Genomic DNA, 25,430 nt, shown 5'->3' on the forward strand with positions numbered 1-25,430 from the left:
ATCGCCAAGTGGCAAGGACCCTTTGAGGTCACACGGCGAGTTGGGGACGTTGACTATGAGGTGAGCCGAACGAACAGGGGCGGGGCGTTACAGATTTACCACCTCAATCTGTTAAAACTTTGGAACGAGGAGGTCCCCGTGGCGTTGGTGTCGTTGGTTCCAGAGAAGGCGGAGCTGGGGCCGGAGGTTCAAAGGGGAACATTGGCATCGCTTACCACTCCAGTCTCCTGTGGAGACCACCTCTCCTCGACCCAACTCACGGAGGTTGCCCAATTGCAAGCCGAAATTTCAGACATGTTCTCTCCCCTGCCCGGCCGCACCCGCCTCATAGAACACCACAGTGAGACGCCCCCAGGGAAGTGGTAGTGCACAGCTGCCCTTACAGGCTGCCCGAACACAAGAAAAAGGTGGTTCGGGAAGAACTTGAGGCCATGCTCGACATGGGCATCGTCGAGGAGTCCCACAGTGACTGGAGCAGCCCGATGGTCTTGGTTCCCAAGGCCGGCGGGTCGGGCCGGTTCTGTGTGGACTATAGAAAAGTCAACGCGGTGTCTAAATTCAATGCGTACCCAATGCCTCATATTGACGAGTTGCTTGATCGACTAGGCACGGCTCGTTTTTATTCGACACTGGATTTGACAAAGGGATATTGGCAGATCCCCTTGACTCCATTATCCTGAGAGAAAATGGCCTTTTCCACACCATTTGGCTTACACTAATTTGTCACACTTCCTTTTGGGCTGTTTGGGGCGCCCACTATGTTCCAGTGGCTTATGGATAGGGTCCTCCGTCCCCACACCACCTATGCAGCTGCATACCTGGACGATATTATAATCTATAGTAATGACTGGCCGCGGCATTTACAACACCTGAGGGCCATCACTAGGTCGCTGAGGCAAGCGGGTCTCACAGCCAACCTAAAGAAATGTGCGATTGGGCGGGTGGAAGTATGGTATCTGGGCTTCCACTTGGGCAATGGGCAGGTGCGTCCCCAAATTAATAAGACAGCAGCGATTGCGGCCTGCCCAAGGCCCAAGACCAACAAGGGGCTGAGACAGTTCCTGGGGCTGGCTACTATCGTAGGTTTATACATAATTATTCAGACGTCACCAGCCTGCTGACTGATCTCACTAAAAAGGGGGCACCAGATCCGGTCCAGTGGATGGAGCAATGCCAGCGGGCTTTCTCTGAGGTAAAGGCTGCACTGTGTGGGGGGCCACTGTTACACTCCCCTGACTTCACTCTCCCCTTTGTTTTGCAAACGGACGCATCGGACAGGGGGCTGTTCTGTCCCAGGAGGTGGAGGGGGAGGATCGCCCAGTGCTGTACATCAGCAGGAAGCTGTCGGTGCGTGAGGGTTGCTACAGCACTATAGAGGAGTGCCTTGCCATCAAGTGGGCGGTCCTCGGCCTCCGCTACTACCTACTGGGACGCCCTTTCACCCTCTGCTCGGACCACGCGCCCCTCCAGTGGCTCCACCGCATGAAGGATGTCAACACGCAGATCACTTGTTGGTATCTGGCACTCCGGCCATTTAAGTTCAAGGTGATCCAAAGGCCGGGGGTGCAGATGGTCATGGCGGATTTCCTCTCCCGTCATGGGGGGGAGGGAGTCGGCTGCAGGCCGGACCCCCGGCCTGATTCGGGCGGTGGGGGTATGTGGCAGCGGGGGCGTGGTCAAGCGTCGGTCTGTGAACGGAGGGCAGAGTCAGGGAAGGTAAGTGGCAGAATCACTACACCTGATGTTAGTTAGCCTGTGTTTGTGTGTCTTCCCCAGTGACCGCGCCCTATAAAAGGAGAGAGAGAGAGCAGAGGAAGGGAGCTCTCTCCCCAACCAGACGACTTGTGTGCATGCGTGCGTGTGTGGCTGGGAGAGTGAAAAGTAGTCACTGAAAAGTGCAAATAAAGAGTTTCTGGAACTCAGTTCTGGCCTGCCGTACTTCTGTGCTCCACCCACCCGCTCTCATTCCTATATTAGTTAATAGAGTCGTACTGTGTGTAATTTACTCTCAGCATAAAAACACTTGTTCTGTGAAGACCTCAGTGGTTTGTTAGAGAACACTGAAGAACAAGCAGCATCATGAAGACCAAAGAACTCACCAGACAGATCAGGGATAAAGTTCTGGAGAAGTTTAAAGCAGGGTTAGGTTATAAAAAAATATCCCAAACTCTGAACATCTCAAGAAGCACTGTTCAATCCATCATTCAAAAATGGAAAAAGTATGGCACAACTGCAAACCTACCAAGACATGGCCGTCCACCTAAACTGACAGAGTGAGCAAGGAGAGCACTGGTCAGAGAAGCAGCCAAGAGGCCCATGATCACTCTGGAGGAGCTGCAGAAATCCACAGCTCAGGTGGGAGAATCTGTGCACAGGACAACTATAAGTCGTACACTCCACAAATCTGGCCTTTTTGGAAGAGTGGCAAGAAGAAAGCCATTGTTGAAAGACAGGCATAAGAAGTCCTGTTTGCAGTTTGCCAGAAGCCATGTAGGGGACACAGCAAACATGTGGAAGAAGGTGCTTTGGTCAGATGAGACCAAAGTTGAACTTTTTGGCCTAAATGTAAAGCGCTATGTGTGGCGGAAAACTAACACTGCTCATCACCCTGCACACACCATCCCCACTGTGAAACATGGTGGTGGCAGCATCATGCTATGGGGATGCTTTTCTTCAGCAGGGACAGGGAAGCTGGTCAGAGTTGATGGGAAGATGGATGGAGCTAAATACAGGGCAATCCGGAAAGAAAACCTGTTGGAGGCTGCAAAAGACTTGAGATTGGGAAGAAGATTCACCTTCCAGCAAGACAATGACCCTAAACATACAGCCAGAGCTACAATGGAATGGTTTAGATCAAAGAATATTCATGTGTTAGAATGGCCCGGTCAAAGTCCAGACCTAAATCCCATTGAGCATCTGTGGCAAGACTTGAAAATTGCTGTTCACAGACGATCTCCATCCAATCTGGCTGAGCTTGAGTTATTTTGCAAAGAAGAATGGGCAAAAATTTCAGTGTGTAGATGTGCAAAGCTGGTAGAGACATACCACAGAAAGACTTGCAGCTGTAATTGCAGCAAAAGGTGGCTCTACAAAGTATTGACGCAGGGGGGCTGAATACTAATGCACACGACATTTTTCAGATTTTTATTTGTTTAAAATTTTGAAGACCATTTATCATTTTTGTTTCACTTCACAATTATGTGCTACTCTGTGTTGGTCTATCACATAAAATCTAAATAAAAACTTTTAAGTTCGTGGTTGAAAGGTGGAAAAATGTGAAAAAGTTCACGGGGTATGAATACTTTTTCAAGGCACTCTACCCAGAGCAGCCTGGGGTTGTCCTTGCTCAAGGACACTTCAGCCATTCCTGCTGGTTCAGGCAATCAAGCCAGCAACCTTTTGGTGCCAAAGCTGCTTCTCTAACCATTAAGCCATGGCTTCCCCGTTAATAAAACCAAAAACACATTCGTCATGTAACTGAGAAACTGGAAAGAGCAAAGTCCTCTGTCCTGAAGACTCTTCCATGTCAGTTAACTGAGCTGTGCCGAGTTTCCCAAAAGCATCGTAGCACAAAGATCATTGTTAAATGGTAGAGCAAGCAGCACAATGAACACTCTCTCTTCTAGTTAAGATGCTCTTAGCATTCAGAGGCTTTTGGAAAACCCACCATTGGATTGAATCTTATTGGTTCGAAATTGGATCAGTAGTAAATTAAAGTATATTGGAGCTTTACTAGTTTTACAGTATGGTGTGTGTATCGGATCATGTACTACACTACTGTTCAAGAGTTTGGGGTCACTTTGAAATTTTCTTATTTTTGAAAGAAAAGCACTGTTCTTTTCAATGAAGATCACTTTAAACTAATCAGAAATACACTCTATACATTGCTAATGTGGTAAATGACTATTCTAGCTAAATTCTACAAAATGTCTGGTTTTTGGTGCAATATCTACATAGGTGTATAGAGGCCCATTTCCAGCAACTCTCACTCCAGTGTTCTAATGGTACAATGTGTTTGCTCATTGCCTCAGAAGGCTAATGGATGATTAGAAAACCCTTGTACAATCATGTTAGCACAGCTGAAAACACATCACATCACATCACATTATCTCTAGCCGCTTTATCCTTCTACAGGGTCGCAGGCAAGCTGGAGCCTATCCCAGCTGACTACGGGCGAAAGGCGGGGTACACCCTGGACAAGTCGCCAGGTCATCACAGGGCTGACACATAGACACAGACAACCATTCACACTCACATTCACACCTACGGTCAATTTAGAGTCACCAGTTAACCTAACCTGCATGTCTTTGGACTGTGGGGGAAACCGGAGCACCCGGAGGAAACCCACGCGGACACGGGGAGAACATGCAAACTCCACACAGAAAGGCCCTCGCCGGCCCCGGGGCTCGAACCCAGGACCTTCTTGCTGTGAGGCGACAGCGCTAACCACTACACCACCGTGCCGCCCAGCTGAAAACAGTTTAGCTCTTTAGAGAAGCTATAAAACTGACCTTCCTTTGAGCAGATTGAGTTTCTGGAGCATCACATTTGTGGAGTCGATTACGGTAAATGCTCAAAATGGCCAGAAAAATGTCTTGACTATATTTTCTATTCATTTTACAACTTATGGTGGTAAATAAAAGTGTGACTTTTCATGGAAAACACAAAATTGTCTGGGTGACCCCAAACTTTTGAACGGTAGTGTTAGGGTATTAGGCAGAAAAAGAAATTTACCAGTCAAAAATAATATTTTATATAATCCTGATAAGCGCCGCAGGTGCGAAGACGAGCGCCGCAGGCGCGAAGTCCCTCTAGGGGGGTCTGGGGGCATGCCCCCCCAGAAAATTTTTGAAATTTAGACTTCATTTCCTGCATTCTAGGACATTTTCAGGGTGAAATGGCGTGTAATTTTTGATCAGAAATATTGCATATTTTTACTTTGTATTTTTTTCAGTTTCACTCCTGAATGTATCAGATGTATGTATGGTGTTTGATTTGGTAACAAAAGTGAAAAGAAAATAAACAACAATGAATTGTATATAATCTTTTGATCTAGTTACAGTATTTAATAAAAAAAAAAAACCCAACAGTATTCTATTTTACCATACCCCAATGAAACCCCCTTGTTAATCAATGTATCACACATACCTTTTCTGTCTTTTTGTGGAAAAACGAATCAGTTTTTGTCACATTCAATTTGGGGCGTTTGTTGGGATTCATCTTGATCCAGAAGAGTGAGTCAGCAAAAAAAATGCGGTTCTCCCGCCAAGAAAGAGGAAACTACAACGCAGGGTGTTTGGCAATTTTCGACCAATCAGAATTCGCGATTTATTCAGTCCGCATGTTACAAGATTCAGTGCGGGCCAAAATGGCGGAAACGATGAAATATTCTGATTTTTCATTTCAAGTTTTCAGTATTTTTCGTATTAAACTGTGTTTCTTACGATTTGTAAATGATGGCGGAACCACACACGGACTGGCCATCGGGAGTAGCGGGAGTTTTCCCAGTGGGCCGGTGGTTCAGTGTGGGCCGGCGGAGAAAAAAAAATAAACAGTTGCGCGCTGGCCTTTAATATGATAAGCAATGTTAACAGTTTCTTTAACAAACTGTTAACATTGCTTATCATATTAAAGGCCAGCGCGCAACTGTAATAAGCAATGTTAACAGTTTGTTAAAGAAACTGTTAACATTGCTTATCATATTAAAGGCCAGCGCGCAACTGTTTTTTTTTTTTTTTCTCCGCCGGCCCACCCACCGGGAAAACTCCCGCTACTCCCGATGGCCAGTCCGTGTGTGGGCGGAACATAACTGGATTTATCGGATGACATGTGGGAGTATTCATGTGCGAAAATTTTCGGCATTATCGTCCGTTTCAGTATCCGTCTGTGTGTATACTTGCCCGTTGAAATCGGCAATTGCCCGTCAAATTTACGGGTGGACGGGTCTCTGCCTAATACCTTAGGTAGTGTACATACTGAGATGTGTATTGTTTCGCCTGAAACAGGGAGATTCTCACTCCTAATATTTCTCTCAACAGTATTATGTGTATTAAGGTTTTTAATCACCCAGTTCATTGAGTTGTCTAGAAATTGCGATTTCTTTTAGTGACACATTTGACTTCCAAAGCACTTTAGGAAATAAGATGATGAGAAATGGATTTTATTCTTCTTCCCACATATTACAGTGTACACAACGTTCTTATTCAAAGTGCTAATTCGCTTTGATCCCAATGTGAAAACACTGAAGAGCGATGATGAATGCATTAAATATGCAGGCAATAATTGGTTTATTTAAGCCTGATATGTATTCACGCTCTGAAATGTCAGTGCTGGAAACAGATGGATGTAATGTTCACATAAGAGGGTGTGTGTGTGTGTGTGTGTGTGAGAGAGAGAGAGAGAGAGAGAGAGAGAGAGAATATAGGGAAATAGAAAAAAGGAAGAGAGAAGGTAGAGGTTGAGTACCTCTCTGAGATAACAGGAGATCCCTCTCAGTGCCGCTCCCATTGCCGTTGGGGAGGGAAGCTGAAAGAAAGATAGAAAGAGTTAGAACAGGAGGTTAGAAACACTCCTTGAAATGTTTATCACAAATTTTCCAGGAGTAGTTTCAAAGTACCTCCCTCTGTGTGTGTGTGTGTGTGTGTGTGTGTGCGCGCGTGCTTACAGGGGGTGGATGCTCTAGGCAGGTGTAGAAGCGTTTTGTCTGGTCTGGTTTCACACGCCTTAAAGCCACCCGCGACTCACCAATAAATTCATTATGAGTCAGCTTGTCCTCATCACACACTGATAACCTGAACAAGATTACGGGAGAGATAAAGTGAGGCAGAAGAGAGAAAGTGTTTGTATGAGTCTAAAAGAGGTGGGCAGAGCTTATTTTTACGTAAAAAGACATTACCAAATTTTAGAGAAGTTTGAGATTAGCAGAACAGTGAGAGCTGAAAGTAAGGTCTGATGGAATTGCTTCTGACAGAAATTTATATATACGACTGGGATTAAAATGCTATTCACAGTGTTGATAGCTTTTTCTTTTTTTTTTCTTTTCAAATCCTACACTCCTGCACTCGCACCTCACGTTCAAAGGACTGTGCGCATGAGTGGAGCTTAGACTCAGGCACAGCTCTTTAGTCTCAAAGATAAACAGCTAAACGACTCCTTTGTGCTTTTTTTGTGTGCTTTTGTGCCACTTTTTTTTTTTAGAAAAGAAACCAGAGAAAAGGAAAAGATAAAACACATTCACAGACATAAGATTTGGGTATATGGGTAATTTGCACAGAGCACGTCCAGGTCTTATTGGAAAGTAAAGTATATTGTGATTTTAAATAACAGGTTTTCAGTTATCAGGTTACTTCTGGGAGAGGTTATAGGTTATATACCATCCTGCTGAGTCTTTCACATTCAGTGACGTGCAGCATGAGCAAAACTTCTGGCCTTCACCCTGAAAAAATTATTTTCTGTTGTTCTTTTAATTGATCTTGCAATGTAATGTCTAAAGTCCTTCCCGTGCCGTGGTCTTCCCAGGCAGTCTCCTCTCCCAGTACTAACCAGGCCATTGAGCAACACCAATTTCCATTTCCATAGCCCTCAGCCTCTCACCTATACAGCTGGGAGCTAGTCCTCTGGTAACCGTGAGAGATTGACTACTCTCTCACATCTCTATTGCAGCATGCCTTGCCAGAAGGTACTAATTTTATGATGGTCTTTGGTATGACTCAACCGCGAGTAGAATTCACAATCTCCTGGTCAAGAGGCAGACACGCTAACCACTAGGCCAACTCGCAGTGCAGTGCAATGTAATTTAATGGACCCTAATGATTTAACAGGCAACCTGTGATTGGTTCTAAATGTCTTTGTTTCATGGGATCTTACAGGAGTCTGGTAGTTTCTAATGGTGATATGATGGGATTTTGTTTGTTTGTTTGTTTTTAACTTCTTTTGTAATATTTGCATCTGGAAAGATACAACCCCGATTCCAAAATAGTTGGGACAAAGTACAAATTGTAAATAAAAACGGAATGCAATGATGTGGAAGTTTCAAAATTCCATATTTTATTCAGAATAGAACATAGATGACATATCAAATGTTTAAACTGAGAAAATGTATCATTTAAAGAGAAAAATTAGGTGATTTTAAATTTCATGACAACAACACATCTCAAAAAAGTTGGGACAAGGCCATGTTTACCACTGTGAGACATCCCCTTTTCTCTTTACAGCAGTCTGTAAACGTCTGGGGACTGAGGAGACAAGTTGCTCAAGTTTAGGGATAGGAATGTTAACCCATTCTTGTCTAATGTAGGATTCTAGTTGCTCAACTGTCTTAGGTCTTTTTTGTTGTATCTTCCATTTTATGATGCACCAAATGTTTTCTATGGGTGAAAGATCTGGACTGCAGGCTGGCCAGTTCAGTACCCGGACCCTTCTTCTACGCAGCCATGATGCTGTAATTGATGCAGTATGTGGTTTGGCATTGTCATGTTGGAAAATGCAAGGTCTTCCCTGAAAGAGACGTCGTCTGGATGGGAGCATATGTTGCTCTAGAACCTGGATATACCTTTCAGCATTGATGGTGTCTTTCAAGATGTGTAAGCTGCCCATGCCACGTGCACTAATGCAACCCCATACCATCAGAGATGCAGGCTTCTGAACTGAGCGCTGATAACAACTTGGGTCGTCCTTCTCCTCTTTAGTCCGAATGACACGGCATCCCTGATTTCCATAAAGAACTTCAAATTTTGATTCATCTGACCACAGAACAGTGTTCCACATTGCAACAGTCCATTTTAAGTGAGCCTTGGCCCAGAGAAGACGTCTGCGCTTCTGGATCATGTTTAGATACGGCTTCTTCTTTGAACTATAGAGTTTTAGCTGGCAACAGTGGATGGCACGGTGAATTGTGTTCACAGATAATGTTCTCTGGAAATATTCCTGAGCCCATTTTGTGATTTCCAATACAGAAGCATGCCTGTATGTGATGCAGTGCCGTCTAAGGGCCCGAAGATCACGGGCACCCAGTATGGTTTTCCGGCCTTGACCCTTACGCACAGAGATTCTTCCAGATTCTCTGAATCTTTTGATGATATTATGCACTGTAGATGATGATATGTTCAAACTCTTTGCAATTTTACACTGTCGAACTCCTTTCTGATATTGCTCCACTATTTGTCGGCGCAGAATTAGGGGGATTGGTGATCCTCTTCCCATCTTTACTTCTGAGAGCCGCTGCCACTCCAAGATGCTCTTTTTATACCCAGTCATGTTAATGACCTATTGCCAATTGACCTAATGAGTTGCAATTTGGTCCTCCAGCTGTTCCTTTTTTGTACCTTTAACTTTTCCAGTCTCTTATTGCCCCTTCCCAACTTTTTTGAGATGTGTTGCTGTCATGAGATTTCAAATGAGACAATATTTGGCATGAAATTTCAAAATGTCTCACGTTCAACATTTGATATGTTGTCTATGTTCTATTGTGAATACAATATCAGTTTTTGAGATTTGTAAATTATTACATTCCGTTTTTATTTACAATTTGTACTTTGTCCCAACTTTTTTGGAATCGGGGTTGTAATTCTCTTTGGTTTGTCCTTCAAGGAAGCATAAAAATATGCACAGTTTATCCCTAATGGTGTGAAAAACAAAAAACATCCACTGAGCAGCAATTTTGCGTCAGAGGAGACTGGCCAGACTGGTTAACACAGACGGGAAATCTACAGGAATTCAAATAACAACTCTTTACAACCATGGTGGACAGAAAAGCATTTCAGAATGCCCCAAAACATCCATGACAATACAATAATTTAATTATAATGGATCTATAACTAAGGCTCCAGCTTGCCTGCGACCCTGTGGAACAGGATAAGCGGCTACAGATAATGGATAGATGGATGGATCTATAACTAGAAACCAAACACACACACACACCCAGTTAGTATAAGAATAGTACCAGTTCTGTATATTAGTGCAAGAAAGATTCATAACCCTGAGAAATCTTGTTTATTAACTCGTAAATTAATTCCATTAAGTAGCTTATCCTCCTGGGTTATGTGCTATATCTGTGAGAGGCAGGGCTGTCTAAAAGGGTGGGCGAAAATGGCGGGCTACTAACCATGCATCAGCTAAAATTATAGCAGTAGATTTGTGAGATGCATATGAAACTCCACAGTCAGGCCAAAACAAAAAAACAAAAGAACAAGAGGGTTCAGAAACTATTTTTTGGATCGTTTCTGTTTTATTGTTATTGTAAATGCAGCACTAATGTTACTCAGAGTGCACTTTGCCAGACGGCATATAAACCAATGATAAGTCTGCGCTTTCTCTTCAGCCGAGGAGAGCCTATGATGAGTGGCGAGGGAGGCGTATGCATCATTGTATGATACATACTCATTCCTTAAATGAAAAAAGGAATATTTTTGCCAGCAGCACAAAGTGGCAGCTGGAAAGAAAAGCTTGAGTGTATGTGAGAAATTGTGCTATTGGTAATAGAGGATGACTCTTTGTTAGAAAGCAACAACATATAAATAATTACCTGCTGCTTTGCTCTATATGAAGTATTTTTTATTTATTTGCTATTCTAACTGTAATATCCTTTTACGGGATTAAACATACATTTGTTCTGTTTAGGGTATTCAATCCTAGTCATGTACACATCTATTCCTTTACATGCTCAGACCTGCATATTTGTCAACTTTTTACATTCCCCCCCCCCCCCATTATCTCCCCAATTCAGTCACTGGATAATCCCACCCACAAGCCAGCTGTTCCTTGTGTTTTTGTTGTGAAGACCAGTGACTGTTAAAAATCCATCCATCCATCCAATATCCATATCCTGTGCAGGGTCACGGGCAAGCTGGAGCCTATCCCAGCTGACTATGGGTGAGAGGCGGGGTACACCCTGGACAAGTCGCCAGATCATCGCAGGACTGACACAGAGACAAACAACCATTCACACTCACATTCACACCTATGGTCAATTTAGAGCCATCAATTAAGCTAACCTTATAATAAACTTGTTCTTGATTGTAAGATTCCTGTTCTTGGCTGGCAGGACTGGAACCCAATGTGGTCTTCTGCTGTTGCATGCTGAGATGCTTTTCTGCTTTAAAGTGTTCCTGTGAGTTGCTATAACCTTCCTGGAAGCTCGAACCAATCTGGCCGTTTTCCTCTGACCCAGGGGCGATTCTAGCATCTGATCTTTGGGGGTGCTTAGCCCCCAGAGCTGACAGAGGCACCTGGCTTGAATGACAGTGTTTCCACGTTTATTCTGCATTTAGACTAGACTTAACTAGACAAGAAGACTAGACTAGACAAGACTAGACTTATGCAATGTTTTAACAGAAGCTGACCCAATAAACTATGATATCTACACATTTACAACCACTGACACAAATATTTACATTATATTTTTAACTAAACAAGACCTACTACTGCATTTGTAATGTTGGAGCTATTCATTTTGAACAGTGGTAATTGTTAATTAATGTGTTATTGTGTATTGTGTAATAATAGTGTGTATTATTATGATTTTACATTAGTTTACATTAGTTTATATTTTTTGTTGATAAGCATGATAAGCATGATAAGAATGATAAGCAAACGTAAACGCTATGTTACATTAAATAAAACTGACTAACACACGGTGGTCTAGCACCGTAGCATTTGTACAGCTGTGCACAAAAGTATCTCGATATGGATGATAAATGTCGTTTTTATCATTCTGTTCATAGACCAGGGAACATCAATATTGCATTATGCATATTATTGTGTTGTGTTTAACAATTGTAACTCCAGTCCGTACCTTCACATCTCGCTATGCCAGTAATACTCAGGTGCTACTTCGAGTTCCTCATCGGCGTGGAATCCAGTTAAAAAAAACACCATATCGTAGCAAGCACTCGCGCGGACAGGCAACCCAATCAGAGGGGACGCAAGGAGGAGAGGTATTTTACTGGTCATAGAACTATCACGTAACAGGTGAATTCAAGAACACACACACGCCCGCGCACACATTCATTGCTCAGTGTGCAAGGGCACTTATTTCTGAAAATTACATCCAATTACGTTTTTGAGGGTGCTGAGCTCGTTTTTGGGGGTGCTGAGCACCCCCAAAAATAGGCTAAACACGCCCCTGCTCTGACCTCTCTTATCTACAAGGTGTTTGTTTCCACCCACAGAACAGTCGCTCACTCTATGTTTTTTGTTTTTCGCACCATTCTCTGTAAACTTGAGAGACTGTTGTGTGTGAAAACCCCAGAGGAGATCTGCAGTTTCTGAAATACTCAAAGCAGTCCATCTGGCTCAAACCAACACCCATGCCACAGTGAAAGAAAGTCACACTTTGAGATCACAATTTTTCCCATTCCGATGTTTGAAGTGAACATTACTGTATCTGAAGCTCTTGATTTGCATCTGCATGATTTTATGCATTGTGCTGCTGTCAAGGTGATTGGCTGATTAGAGAACTGCATAAAATAGCAGCTGGATGGGTGTTCCTAATAAACTGGCCAGTGAGTGTATGTAATGAACAGACAGGGTGTGATGTGAATGCTGCAGCTGGTCTCTTCCAGCCAAGGCTGTCAATCACTTATGATATAGTAGAATAATGTTTTAAAAACTAATTTCTGGGTGAAAATAAAAAAAAAGAAGAAGACATCAGCACAGAGAAAAGTGGCTGTTCAAATTAGACACTGTACATGAACAGACAGTTTAAATGAGAAAAGTGACATGGAATATAGGTTGTTTTGTTTATAGCCTCTTTTACACAGCCTGTTCCATGCAGGAATCTTATGCCTCTATTCCGCCTCGTATTCTGAATAAAACGTCTGATTGTGGAACAGGGGGTCTGTGTTGTTCCGCCTCTGACCCAGAATGATTGGTAGCAACAGAGCCGAAATCAACGTCCGCGTAAAAGGCACAGCTGGAACAATGGGACAGGGGTGTGACGTTTTTGACACTGACATTCTTCTTCCCAAGACCAGCGTGAATTCAAACATCTCAGTCTATGGCTTCAAAGGTTTCCATGCCTTTCTGTTTTAAATCACTTCCTATTTCTCTTCACTTTCTCCTCCAACATATTTCTGATCCACAAACATGTTGCTTGCATGAGTCTTTTCACTCCTCTCTTCCTCCTAATCTCTCTCTCTCTCTCTTCTCCATTTGGGAACACAATTTCTGCGATAGACTTTTTTCCCAAAAAACCCAGCTCGGTTTGTGCTCTAAAGGACACAAAAATGTTATCTATATTGTGGCTATTACGTCCCTTAAACATGGGTTGTGATGGAAAATGGAAGTGATCACATGTTGCATATGATGCTCAGTAACTTAGCTTGTGTTTGGAGAGTGGTATAAATGTGCACGGCTAGCAAAAGTACCTCAGCACTCAGTTTATCTGTTGTTGTTTTTGTATTTCTGATGCTTAGATATGTCACCCTAGACGCCAACACGCCATTGTGACCCGTCACGCCTCTGGTTACAGAACGCTGGTTTGCAATGTAAAAACACACACTGAAGTGGCTTCCTGCCAGCTTTATTTCTTTCATTGTAAATGACTAAAACCAGAATATTGAAGTGCCTTCATTATGCCAATATTACAGAATCTGTGTAAAAATTGCTTTGAAACATGGGCGGTACTAAATTTTGCAGTCAGCCAGCAGGGGCACGAGACCTCTGGTGGCTTCACATTTTCGACACGTTACGTTGTCCATGGTTTTTTTTACAGTCAATAAAGTTGTATTTATTTGAGCTAGAAGTTATACTGTTTTTACAGTGCCTTCTTAATATAAGTTGAAACTCGTGCATTACGAATGAGAATTGTCTTATTTCCTGATGCTTTAAAAGCACAGGAAATATTAATATTAAATATAGTGAGTTACGTATGCACCGTCATAAATAACTTATGACAAAAAAATACGGTGTCTTCTGAGATTTAAGCGGCAGACACATGCACAAACACAGACACCTACCCTAAACACTGAGAAGTGCACAGCATTCTCTGAGAAAAGGCTGAAATATTGCTGTCACAGAGATGTACCCAGGGAAGGTTGTGTGGGCGTCTGGCATACATGTATTCATGGCAGAAAAGACACTCCCTGAAGGATTTTTAGAATTGACTTATGTAGGCTGCTTAATTCACAAACCCACACACACCTACATCTACCTCACACAAACACACACACACACACACACACACACACACACACACACACACACACACACACACACACACACACATGCATTCTTGTACTTCTATCTTTGTGGGGACACTCATTGATGTAATGCATTCCCTAGCCTCTTACCCTAACCTTAACGCCCAATCCATGGTTCTCCAGAAAATCTGAAGTAGCCGGCTAAAAAAAAGTAGTAAGTGGCTAATGCTAATACTAATGCTAAGGGGGTCCAGGGGCATGCACCACCCAGAAAATGTTGAAATTGGCATGCCTTCTGGTGGCTTCTTATGCATTCTTGTCTAATAAATTACTAACCATTTCCCTGTAAAATACTTGCAAAATATGTATGAAATTTCCCTCCAGATGTGTGCTTGGCTTTCTCAGTTACCCTCTGTAGTACGCTGCCTGGTTCTGTAACATAACTACTTGGTGTAACATAACTATATACGCTACGGTGTGGTCATGCGGTCTCAGCCAATCAGAGCACGAGAATCAATCAACAAATATGGTGTCGCTTCCAGAATCGAAGACAATTTTGTGGTGGAATAATTGGATTTGCAGCAAATTATGGACAGGTGAGCCGATATAAATTGCTTGAATATTGAAAGGCAAGTTTTTTTTGTTTTTTTTTTCTGGTATCAAGTAGCCGGCACAAACCGTCTTTGTAGGCAGAGAAAACCGCCTGTTGCCAGCACTTGCGGACATCTCTGCTAATCTCAACCCTTACTCTAACCCTAACCAAAACCTAATTCTAACCTGAACCCTAAAAATTAGTCTTAACCCTCAAACAGCCCTTTGAAGAACAGAGGACCAAAGTCAAAATGTCCTCACTTCTCAAAAATGTCCTAACCCTGTTGGTAAAAACAAAACAAAACCATATACCGGTCCTCAATACTGTATATGGCAAGTACAAGTACACACACACACACACACACACACACACACACACACACACACACACACACACACACACATTACCTCAGGGTCTTTCTGTGCATGTCTTCTTCCGTGATTCCAATATATGTTAGAGTCTCATTCCAGACTGGATTTAGAGAATTCCGTATCGTTTTGGTTTTCAACTTATTAGCCTGATGAGAGACAGTGAAGGGGCTAATTTAGTAAAGCCAATACGATGACTAAAAATATAATCGAGCACAAAAGGCATTCTCATGGATAAAAACAAAATTAATCTTAATTTTACATTTTCGACATAGAAAAATAGAGTTCCAAAATGTCCAAAATTAAATGTGGCTCTATTCTGGTTAACAATCCAAAAATTCCAACATAAAAAAAAAAAAAAACTCCAAACATTCAGACGAATGGTAGCCATTTAAATCATGAGGAAAATAAACGCCTAAAACCAATCACAATATTAATAATAATTACATTGACTTTTGCAAAGAATACCTGTGAATTTCTCCCATCTTAGTTTTGTGTCAAGGGCATACAAAGCTTCTACTTAATTGTTTGGTATGTGTGGAGAAAATATACATAAGACATGAATAATGAATGTGAAGATTCAGTGCCAGTACTGTGCTTTAAATTGGCCCACCTTACTTGCTCCAGGCAGGAGATGAATCTTAACATATGGATCTGCCAAGCCGTTGAAATCCATAGGCTTCAAACCCTAGACAACGAGAGACTGAGAATTATAGCTTCTCACAGGCATGTTCTGGTAAAGTGTCTAAAAACTATTATGAATGTGCTCCTTTCATTATTTTGACAGCATGCAGGGAGATAGGATGGCAATAGTAAGTAAAAGAGAGAGAGAGAGAGAGAGAGAGAGAGAGAAACGAGCGTTTTACTGGAAAATACACCACTTGTATATTTCATATGAACTACTACATCGGGGACATTGAGTAACATATTTTCCAATATCTTCACTTGTGAGGAAATCGATGAATTATTTTGATTAACTTGCATAGTCTTTGTTTGTGACTGTGTCTATATAATAATGGTATATCGAAGACGAGTTCACTATCATGCTAGCTGAATGGAATATATCTGATATACCACGAAAAAAGCCATTATTATTATTATTGTTTTCCCCAAAGCGTTTTAGCGTATTGTGCCCGATACGCTTGCTCTGCCTGCCGATACGCTTAGTCGCTTTAGTTAAAATCCGAAACACTTAGATTTATACCGATACGTTAAATTTCCTACCCACAAGTAACTAGATACATAGGAGAGCAAATAACAGATCCATTTACATATTGATTGATATTTGTGTTAAACAAGCGGCCTTTTTTTCCAATGTTTGTGTTGATTCTGTCAAAGTAATATGTCCGCGTGGTATGATGGAAACAAACTAATCTGTTGGCTATGTCAAGATCATGTGTTCAAACCGTTCAATAAAAATATCGAAAGAAAACGTCAGACATCCTGGAATTTTCCGATTCATTATAAGCGATCTCCTTGGCTGCCAATGTTGACCCCCACCAGACGGACAAAGCCGATTGATTTTAATCACAAAAGTTTGACCTAGTCTATTATCATTATGGGTTCGATCAAAGATTGGTTGACTAAACGGCAACAAACCCACGTGAGTGATGGCGCACAAAACCAGACAACTGTCACGACAACGAAAACGTCGTCAATTTTGATCACAGCGACTGGCTCAAAAAGCACTCGCTGGACAATTTGATCCACATCAGCATGGATGACAGCGAAATGGATCATGAGAGGGTTGCCCAACATTGGGCCAAGCAAAAGCTAAGGAGAATTAATCTGCTTTAAAGGAGGAGAAAACTTAATTCATTAGTTTGGGGTTTGCAGAAAGATTATGTACTTTATAAACACTCTCACGAAGTGAAGTTGTCCAAATGTGTCAAATATAGCATAATTTCAAATAATAATCAGAAGCATTTTTGGCAGTGTGATGTCACTGGGATCCATTTAACGAAAGAAGGCTCCGGATTATTCTTTTGTTAAAGGCTCACAGTGACATCACACTGCCAAATACGCTTATCATTATTATTCGAAATTATGCTACATTTGACACTTATTAACAAATTCTCTTCATGAATGTGTTTATAGATACATAATCTTTCTGCAAACTTAAATGTATGAATTAAGTTTTCTTTTCCTTTAAATATGTTTTAATCTTAATCTAGTCCATTTAATAAAGTGCCAAAATTTAAACTTTATAATATGCAGTTGCCTCACTTTTCTTTTCAGTGTATCTTAGTTATACATACAGTGGGGCAAAAAAGTATTTAGTCAGTCACCAATTGTGCAAGTTCTCCCACTCAAAAAGATGAGAGAGGCCTGTAATTTTCATCATAGGTACACCTCAACTATGAGAGACAAAATGAGAAAAAAAATCCAGAAAATCACATTGTCTGATTTTTAAAGAATTTATTTGCAAATTATGGTGGAAAATAAGTATTTGGTCAATAACAAAAGTTCATCTCAATACTTTGCTATATACCCTTTGTTGGCAATGACAGAGGTCAAATGTTTTCTGTAAGTCTTCACAAGGTTTTCACACACTGTTGCTGGTATTTTGGCCCATTCCTCCATGCAGATCTCCTCTAGAGCAGTGATGTTTTGGGGCTGTCACTGGGCAACACGGACTTTCAAATCCCTCCAAAGATTTTCTATGGGGTTGAGATCTGGAGACTGGCTAGGCCACTCCAGGACCTTGAAATGCTTCTTACGAAGCCACTCCTTCGTTGCCCGGGCGGTGTGTTTGGGATCATTGTCATGCTGAAAGACCCAGCCACGTTTCATCTTCAATGCCCTTGCTGATGGAAGGAGGTTTTCACTCAAAATCTCACGATACATGGCCCCATTCATTCTTTCCTTTACACGGATCAGTTGTCCTGGTCCCTTTGCAGAAAAACAGCCCCAAAACATGATGTTTCTACCCCCATGCTTCACAGTAGGTATGGTGTTCTTTTCTTTGGATGCAACTCAGCATTCTTTCTCCTCCAACCACGACAAGTTGAGTTTTTACCAAAAAGTTCTATTTTGGTTTCATCTGACCATATGACATTCTCCCAATCCTCTTCTGGATCATCCAGATGCTCTCTAGCAAACTTCAGACGGGCCTGGACATGTACTGGCTTAAGCAGGGGGACACGTCTAGCACTGCAGGATTTGAGTCCCTGGCGGTGTAGTGTGTTACTGATGGTAGCCTTTGTTACTTTGGTCCCAGCTCTCTGCAGGTCATTCACGAGGTCCCCCCGTGTGGTTCTGGGATTTTTGCTCACCGTTCTTGTGATCATTTTGACCCCATGGGGTGAGATCTTGCGTGGAGCCCCAGATCGAGGGAGATTATCAGTGGCATTGTATGTCTTCCATTTTCTAATAATTGCTCCCACAGTTGATTTCTTCACACCAAGCTGCTTACCTATTGCAGATTCAGTCTTCCCAGCCTGGTGAAGGTCTACAATTTTGTTTCTGGTGCCCTTTGACAGCTCTTTGGTCTTGGCCATAGTGGAGTTTGGAGTGTGACTGTTTGAGGTTGTGGACAGGTGTCTTTTATACTGATAACGAGTTCAAACAGGTGCCATTAATACAGGTAACGAGTGGAGGACAGGGGAGCCTCTTAAAGAAGTTGTTACAGGTCTGTGAGAGCCAGAAATCTTGCTTGTTTGTAGGTGACCAAATATTTATTTTACCGAGGAATTTACCAGTTAATTCATTAAAAATCCTACAATGTGATTTCCTGGATTCTTTCCCCCATTCTGTCTCTCATAGTTGAAGTGTACCTATGATGAAAATTACAGGCCTCTCTCATCTTTTTAAGTGGGAGAACTTGCACAATTGGTGGCTGACTAAATACTTTTTTGCCCCACTGTATATTACGGTAATTGCATCAGAAACATTCTAAATCATTACAGTTATAGTAATACAGCAACTTATTTTAAGGTGGCAGTTCTTAGGTTCAGATCCCTTTGTGATCAACAGGAGGTCATGATGATCGATTCTCTTCATTGGATTGCATAAGATGGAGCAAACCACTGTTCATATTTTCATGCATATTTTTGTTACAACACTACTTGATCATAGATAATTAAGGGATCCCTGTAGATTTTCAATCTATCATATACCTAAGTAATCTATAACAAAACAGTTTAACTTGCATGTTGAACTTTAAGGTGAAATTTCAAATGTGTATACATTAATACTATTTAGGTCAGAAATCATTGAAACACTGGTAAAATCGATCCTATAATCATGGCTCTAAAACCTCTCAGAGACCCTGAAAATGCACCTGAGAGCATCTTTTTTTCAAAAAATTTTCCGGGGGGGGGCATGCCCCCAGACTCCCCTAGTTTCGCTTCGTGCCTTCAGCGCTCGCTTTCGCATCATTGGCACTCAATTGTCTGTATATTATCATGCCAGAATTTAGGGCTTTAATTTTTTCCTGGGGAAAGTACTTATTATTATTATTATTATTATTATTATTATTATTATTATTATTATTATTATTAGACATGCACCAGAGGGGAACCCTCAAGACCTTCTCAGCCCCAAACATATCAGCATTTCAAATATTATATTTAATTTCTTTCATTCTTTAATTTCTTTCATAATTTCATGATAATTATTCTCTTCTAATTCTAATTTAGCCTCATTTTCTATCAAATTTGCTTCACAAATGAAAGGGTAACTGTCCTGAAAACATTAAAATCAAGTTATCCAATGAGATTTTTTGGTTTGTTGTCTCTAGGCTGAGAAGAGTTTAGCACTGGCTCACTCATTGGTTAGGACTTCATTGCCGGGACAGAAGGCCATGGCAGTGTATGTTTATGAAGGAAGTGACAGATGAATTAACCAATCAGATTTTGATTTATAATGGGAGGGACCAAAAATTTATTGTCCTCGGCCTTCTCAAAGGCCACCGTGAGTTGGTGCCGTCAGCGCAGCAGTGAAGTCACCTTCCAGCCGATGTAGCGCTCATCAGTAGTGTTAGTGAATGCTAATAAAGTGGTCAAGCCAGTGTTATCGAGAGCAGGTAGCACAGGCTAACGACCGAGAAACTAAGATTTCTGTCTCCAGACTCTTCCTCCATGCACGCTCGTAACAGTATTTTTCACTCATACTTAAATATTAATTTCCCTCTGTAATTTACTTAGTTACTTTTAAAATCAACATCAACACCTACACACAACGGAGCTACCTGGCAACCTGCCGCTAATCCCTTGCAAAATCCTTTGCCCTGTTGCTTTTTTGGTGTGTTTGGCTACATTTTGGCTGAGCTGAAGTCCCAGCTCTAATAGTAACAGTTCGCCACTGTTCATACACACTCTTTCTTTCCAGTTTTTTTTAATGTCTGTTGGTATGTTTTTCTCTTGTAAATATGCGTGAAAAATATCTCATGAAGTTTTGGTAGACTTTTGCATGTTCAACGCATTTGCGCAGCAGAAAATGTCCTCAATGAACATTCGCATCAGTTCTGATGTCTGACGTCATGTTGTCTTGACAACCATGCAATATCGTAAACCATATTCAACACTCATTCTCCATTGGGTAGTGTGACGTAATACATGTAGGATAAGTGATATGATAACAATATTGCATGCTATCAATAAACCCGCTGCAAGGGAATAGAATACATGTTTTTATTCCATGGAAAAAGTGTCCTGTATGTATAATCATTTCCGATATTTCACTTTGATGATGTCACTCCCAGTGTTTTCCTGCTGACTGGACACACATTGTCAAAATAGTGAACCAGTGATGAGATGAGCTATAAGAATTGTACAAGCTCACTGACACATTGACATATTGGCATTTAATTACAACCCCGATTCCAAAAAAGTTGGGACAAAGTACAAGTTGTAAATAAAAACGGAATGCAATAATTTACAAATCTCAAAAACTGATATTGTATTCACAATAGAACATAGACAACATATCAAATGTCGAAAGTGAGACATTTTGAAATTTCATGGCAAATATTGGCTCATTTGAAATTTCATGACAGCAACACATCTCAAAAAAGTTGGGACAGGAGCAATAAGAGGCTGTAAAAGTTAAAGGTACAAAAAAGGAACAGCTGGAGGACCAAATTGCAACTCATTAGGTCAATTGGCAATAGGTCATTAACATGACTGGGTATAAAAAGAGCATCTTGGAGTGGCAGCGGCTCTCAGAAGTAAAGATGGGAAGAGGATCACCAATCCCCCTAATTCTGCGCCGACAAATAGTGGAGCAATATCAGAAAGGAGTTCGACAGTGTAAAATTGCAAAGAGTTTGAACATATCATCATCTACAGTGCATAATATCATCAAAAGATTCAGAGAATCTGGAAGAATCTCTGTGCGTAAGGGTCAAGGCCGGAAAACCATACTGGGTGCCTGTGATCTTCGGGCCCTTAGACGGCACTGCATCACATACGGGCATGCTTCTGTATTGGAAATCACAAAATGGGCTCAGGAATATTTCCAGAGAACATTATCTGTGAACACAATTCACCGTGCCATCCGCCGTTGCCAGCTAAAACTCTATAGTTCAAAGAAGAAGCCGTATCTAAACACGATCCAGAAGCGCAGACGTCTTCTCTGGGCCAAGGCTCATTTAAAATGGACTGTGGCAAAGTGGAAAACTGTTCTGTGGTCAGACGAATCAAAATTTGAAGTTCTTTATGGAAATCAGGGACGCCGTGTCATTCGGACTAAAGAGGAGAAGGACGACCCAAGTTGTTATCAGCGCTCAGTTCAGAAGCCTGCATCTCTGATGGTATGGGGTTGCATTAGTGCGTGTGGCATGGGCAGCTGACACATCTGGAAAGACACCATCAATGCTGAAAGGTATATCCAGGTTCTAGAGCAACATATGCTCCCATCCAGACGATGTCTCTTTCAGGGAAGACCTTGCATTTTCCAACATGATAATGCCAAACCACATACTGCATCAATTACACCATCATGGCTGCGTAGAAGAAGGGTCCGGGTACTGAACTGGCCAGCCTGCAGTCCAGATCTTTCACCCATAGAAAACATTTGGCGCATCATAAAATGGAAGATATGACAAAAAAGACCTAAGACAGTTGAGCAACTAGAATCCTACATTAGACAAGAATGGGTTAACATTCCTATCCCTAAACTTGAGCAACTTGTCTCCTCAGTCCCCAGACGTTTACAGACTGTTGTAAAGAGAAAAGGGGATGTCTCACAGTGGTAAACATGGCCTTGTCCCAACTTTTTTGAGGTGTTGTTGTCATGAAATTTAAAATCACCTAATTTTTCTCTTTAAATGATACATTTTCTCAGTTTAAACATTTGATATGTCATCTATGTTCTATTCTGAATAAAATATGAAATTTTGAAACTTCCACATCATTGCATTCCGTTTTTATTTACAATTTGTACTTTGTCCCAACTTTTTTGGAATCGGGGTTGTAGTTCTGCGTGATTATTATTACTTCAGTAGGACATCTCTTATAGCTTAATCTTTTTAAAAACATAAACAGTGGGAAAGTACAAACCTTGGCTCTGAGGATGGTGCAGTGTAGGGAGCTGGTTGCTCTCTCATATCGCAATTCGAACTCTAATGTCCCGAGAGCCGCTATACGATAATGGAATAATGATCATATTAGCATACACACAGATGGATTAAACTATTCACAGCACAATTTGTCAAGCTACAACAGTCTGCTTTAAGCACCTCTTGGCTAAAAATGCTCATCAGTCATCCATTATTATTATTATTATTATTATTATTATTATTATTATTATTATTATTATGCATACAAAAGCCATCAAAGCCATTCTATTTTCAAAAATACTCCAATTTAAATGTTTAATAGTTATGGGAGTATAGTGCTAATAGCTGACATGTAAATAAGGAACAATGTGGATTTTACAGTACGTTTCTTAGCTATTATTTTTAAAGACAAATATCTGTTCACTTCTTTGAGAAACTCGCTTTGTACTATCCTCCGTAACGTATGATATTTTTTTTTCTCTCCCCTTTTTTTTTTTTTTTACTATCCTAAATGCGTCATAAGTTTTTATATTTTTGTAATCTGTGGGGGTTGAATGTCAATTGGGGCTTACGCCCTGTTTTCTTCTCCTGTCACGTTTGTACCTATTTTTTTTTTTTTTTGCTACACACATGTATATATTTATTTTTGTTGTAATTTATACTTTATGTGTAATTTATATTTTATGTGACAAATAAACTAAACTAAACTAAACTATCATATCTGTATACTTATAGTGAAAATAGCATGTATGCAGTACTTCTGCAATTAACGTGCCAATTTAAAATGCACCATTACATACTGTAAAGTGTGTATCAAGTGTATGGGAAATAGTCAGTACAATGCAAAAACATTCCATCTATGTATGCATCTGGTTTCAGTGATTATGACTCATATACCACAACCACCCATGAAACATAACAGAATGCACTCATGTTCTTGCAACATTAACGATTTTTCAGCCACATTGGTTTGCTTTAAATCCTTTTGCAAAGAATGTGAGGCCGGATACAATATGGTTTTGCCCTAGGCATGTCAGCATACTTAGACAACATTATCTGCTAAACCATCCCACTATGGTCAATCTTTGACCTCACTGCATTACAACATTTCACCCTTTCCAGCATAAACAACACTCTTGCAAGAAGATAGGGATTTTTCTCTCTTATCCCTACCTAATGTGATAATTAGAACTGGAAGTACTGTAATTAATTGCATGAGAGCTTACTGCAGTCATCACTGTCTGAGCTGTTGATGTCCACTGATGTGTCAACACTGCTGGACAATGACAGTGTTCCACCACCTCCCCTGGCCCCAGCTTGTATCGGGGAGAGAAGTGTGCTGCTCCCCACCCCAGAAGCCCCGAGCCCAGGGCTGAGGGCCACTGGAGAGGCAGCAGGGTGTGAGGAGATAGGTTCACCAGTCGGGGAGAGACGGGGGAAGTAGGCGGAGATCTGTCTGATTGGTCGGATCGGGCCCGGGCAGACGTCTATGGCCATGTGTTCCTGGATGGAGATGGTGAGTTTTTTTCCTTTACGCACCGTCATAGAGCTGATTGGACAAGACAGACAGAAAATGATCAGTGATAAGGCTGGATTTACTTTGCTTGTAATTTTTTTTTATTAATTTGGGACTAATACTGTATGATTTGTTGTTTTAACTTAAAGGAGTGAATAACCTGGTTGCCTTAAAATTTTGAGTTCATTGAAACTCTTATAGTAAGTTATCACAATGAGGCAATCAAATTGAATTGTGCTAAGATATTATACTACTGTACTACTATTACTATACTACTGCTATTATTATTATTACTACTAGGGCGGCGCGGTGGTGTAGTGGTTAGCGCTGTCGCCTCACAGCAAGAAGGTCCGGGTTTGAGCCCCGTGGCCGGCGAGGGCCTTTCTGTGCGGAGTTTGCATGTTCTCCCCCTGTCCGCGTGGGTTTCCTCTGGGTGCTCCGGTTTCCCCCACAATCCAAAGACATGCAGGTTAGGTTAACTGGTGACTCTAAATTGACTGTAGGTGTGAATGTGAGTGTGAATGGTTGTCTGTGTCTATGTGTCAGCCCTGTGATGACCTGGTGACTTGTCCAGGGTGTACCCCACCTTTCGCCCGTAAGCTGGGATAGGCTCCAGCTCGCCTGCGACCCTGTAGAACAGGATAAAGCGGCTAGAGATAATGAGATGAGATGAGATTATTACTACTATTACACTCAAGGTTGCTTCATTTGTCAAACTAAAAGTGGTGTAGTTAAAGGAGAACTGAAGGCAAATTTTTTATCATCAAAATTCTATTTATCTAATTTTATTAAATATAGGAATGCATTTTGATAGCTATTTTGTCACTGCTATAGCAAGTTATGAGTGTTTGAAATATGATCTGTAATATATCAGTCCAGGGGCGGCACGGTGGCGTAGTGGTTAGCGCTGTCGCCTCACAGCAAGAAGGTCCTGGGTTCGAGCCCCGGGGCCGGCGAGGGCCTTTCTGTGTGGAGTTTGCATGTTCTCCCCATGTCCACGTGGGTTTCCTCCGGGTGCTCCGGTTTCCCCCACAGTCCAAAGACATGCAGGTTAGGTTAACTGGTGACTCTAAATTGACCGTAGGTGTGAATGTGAGTGTGAATGGTTGTCTGTGTCTATGTGTCAGCCCTGTGATGACCTGGCGACTTGTCCAGGGTGTACCCCGCCTTTCGCCCGTAGTCAGCTGGGATAGGCTCCAGCTTGCCTGAGACCCTGTAGAAGGATAAAGCGGCTACAGATAATGAGAGAGAGAGAGAGAGAGAGAATATATCAGTCCATATGTCAAAGCAATGGCCGTAAACGAGATTCGTTGAG

The 25,430-nt window shown here is 41.6% G+C and overlaps 1 protein-coding gene across 1 annotated transcript in view; it reads right to left on the reverse strand.

Annotated features, from left to right (window-relative positions):
- doc2a (double C2-like domains, alpha) overlaps positions 1 to 24,144 on the reverse strand; it is a 51,848-nt gene extending 27,704 nt beyond the window's left edge. Inside the window, exons 1-6 of the mRNA XM_060902646.1 lie at positions 23,826 to 24,144; positions 22,601 to 22,680; positions 15,712 to 15,786; positions 15,138 to 15,247; positions 6,665 to 6,791; positions 6,466 to 6,525 (exon numbers count right to left, since the gene is read on the reverse strand). Coding sequence (XP_060758629.1) covers positions 6,466 to 6,525; positions 6,665 to 6,791; positions 15,138 to 15,247; positions 15,712 to 15,786; positions 22,601 to 22,680; positions 23,826 to 24,144 — 771 coding nt within the window. The remainder of the gene's footprint in view (positions 1 to 6,465; positions 6,526 to 6,664; positions 6,792 to 15,137; positions 15,248 to 15,711; positions 15,787 to 22,600; positions 22,681 to 23,825) is intronic.
- Positions 24,145 to 25,430: the final 1,286 nt, after the last annotated feature.

Source organism: Neoarius graeffei, chromosome 20 (genome assembly GCF_027579695.1).
Source record: "Neoarius graeffei isolate fNeoGra1 chromosome 20, fNeoGra1.pri, whole genome shotgun sequence".
Lineage (NCBI taxonomy): Eukaryota > Metazoa > Chordata > Actinopteri > Siluriformes > Ariidae > Neoarius > Neoarius graeffei.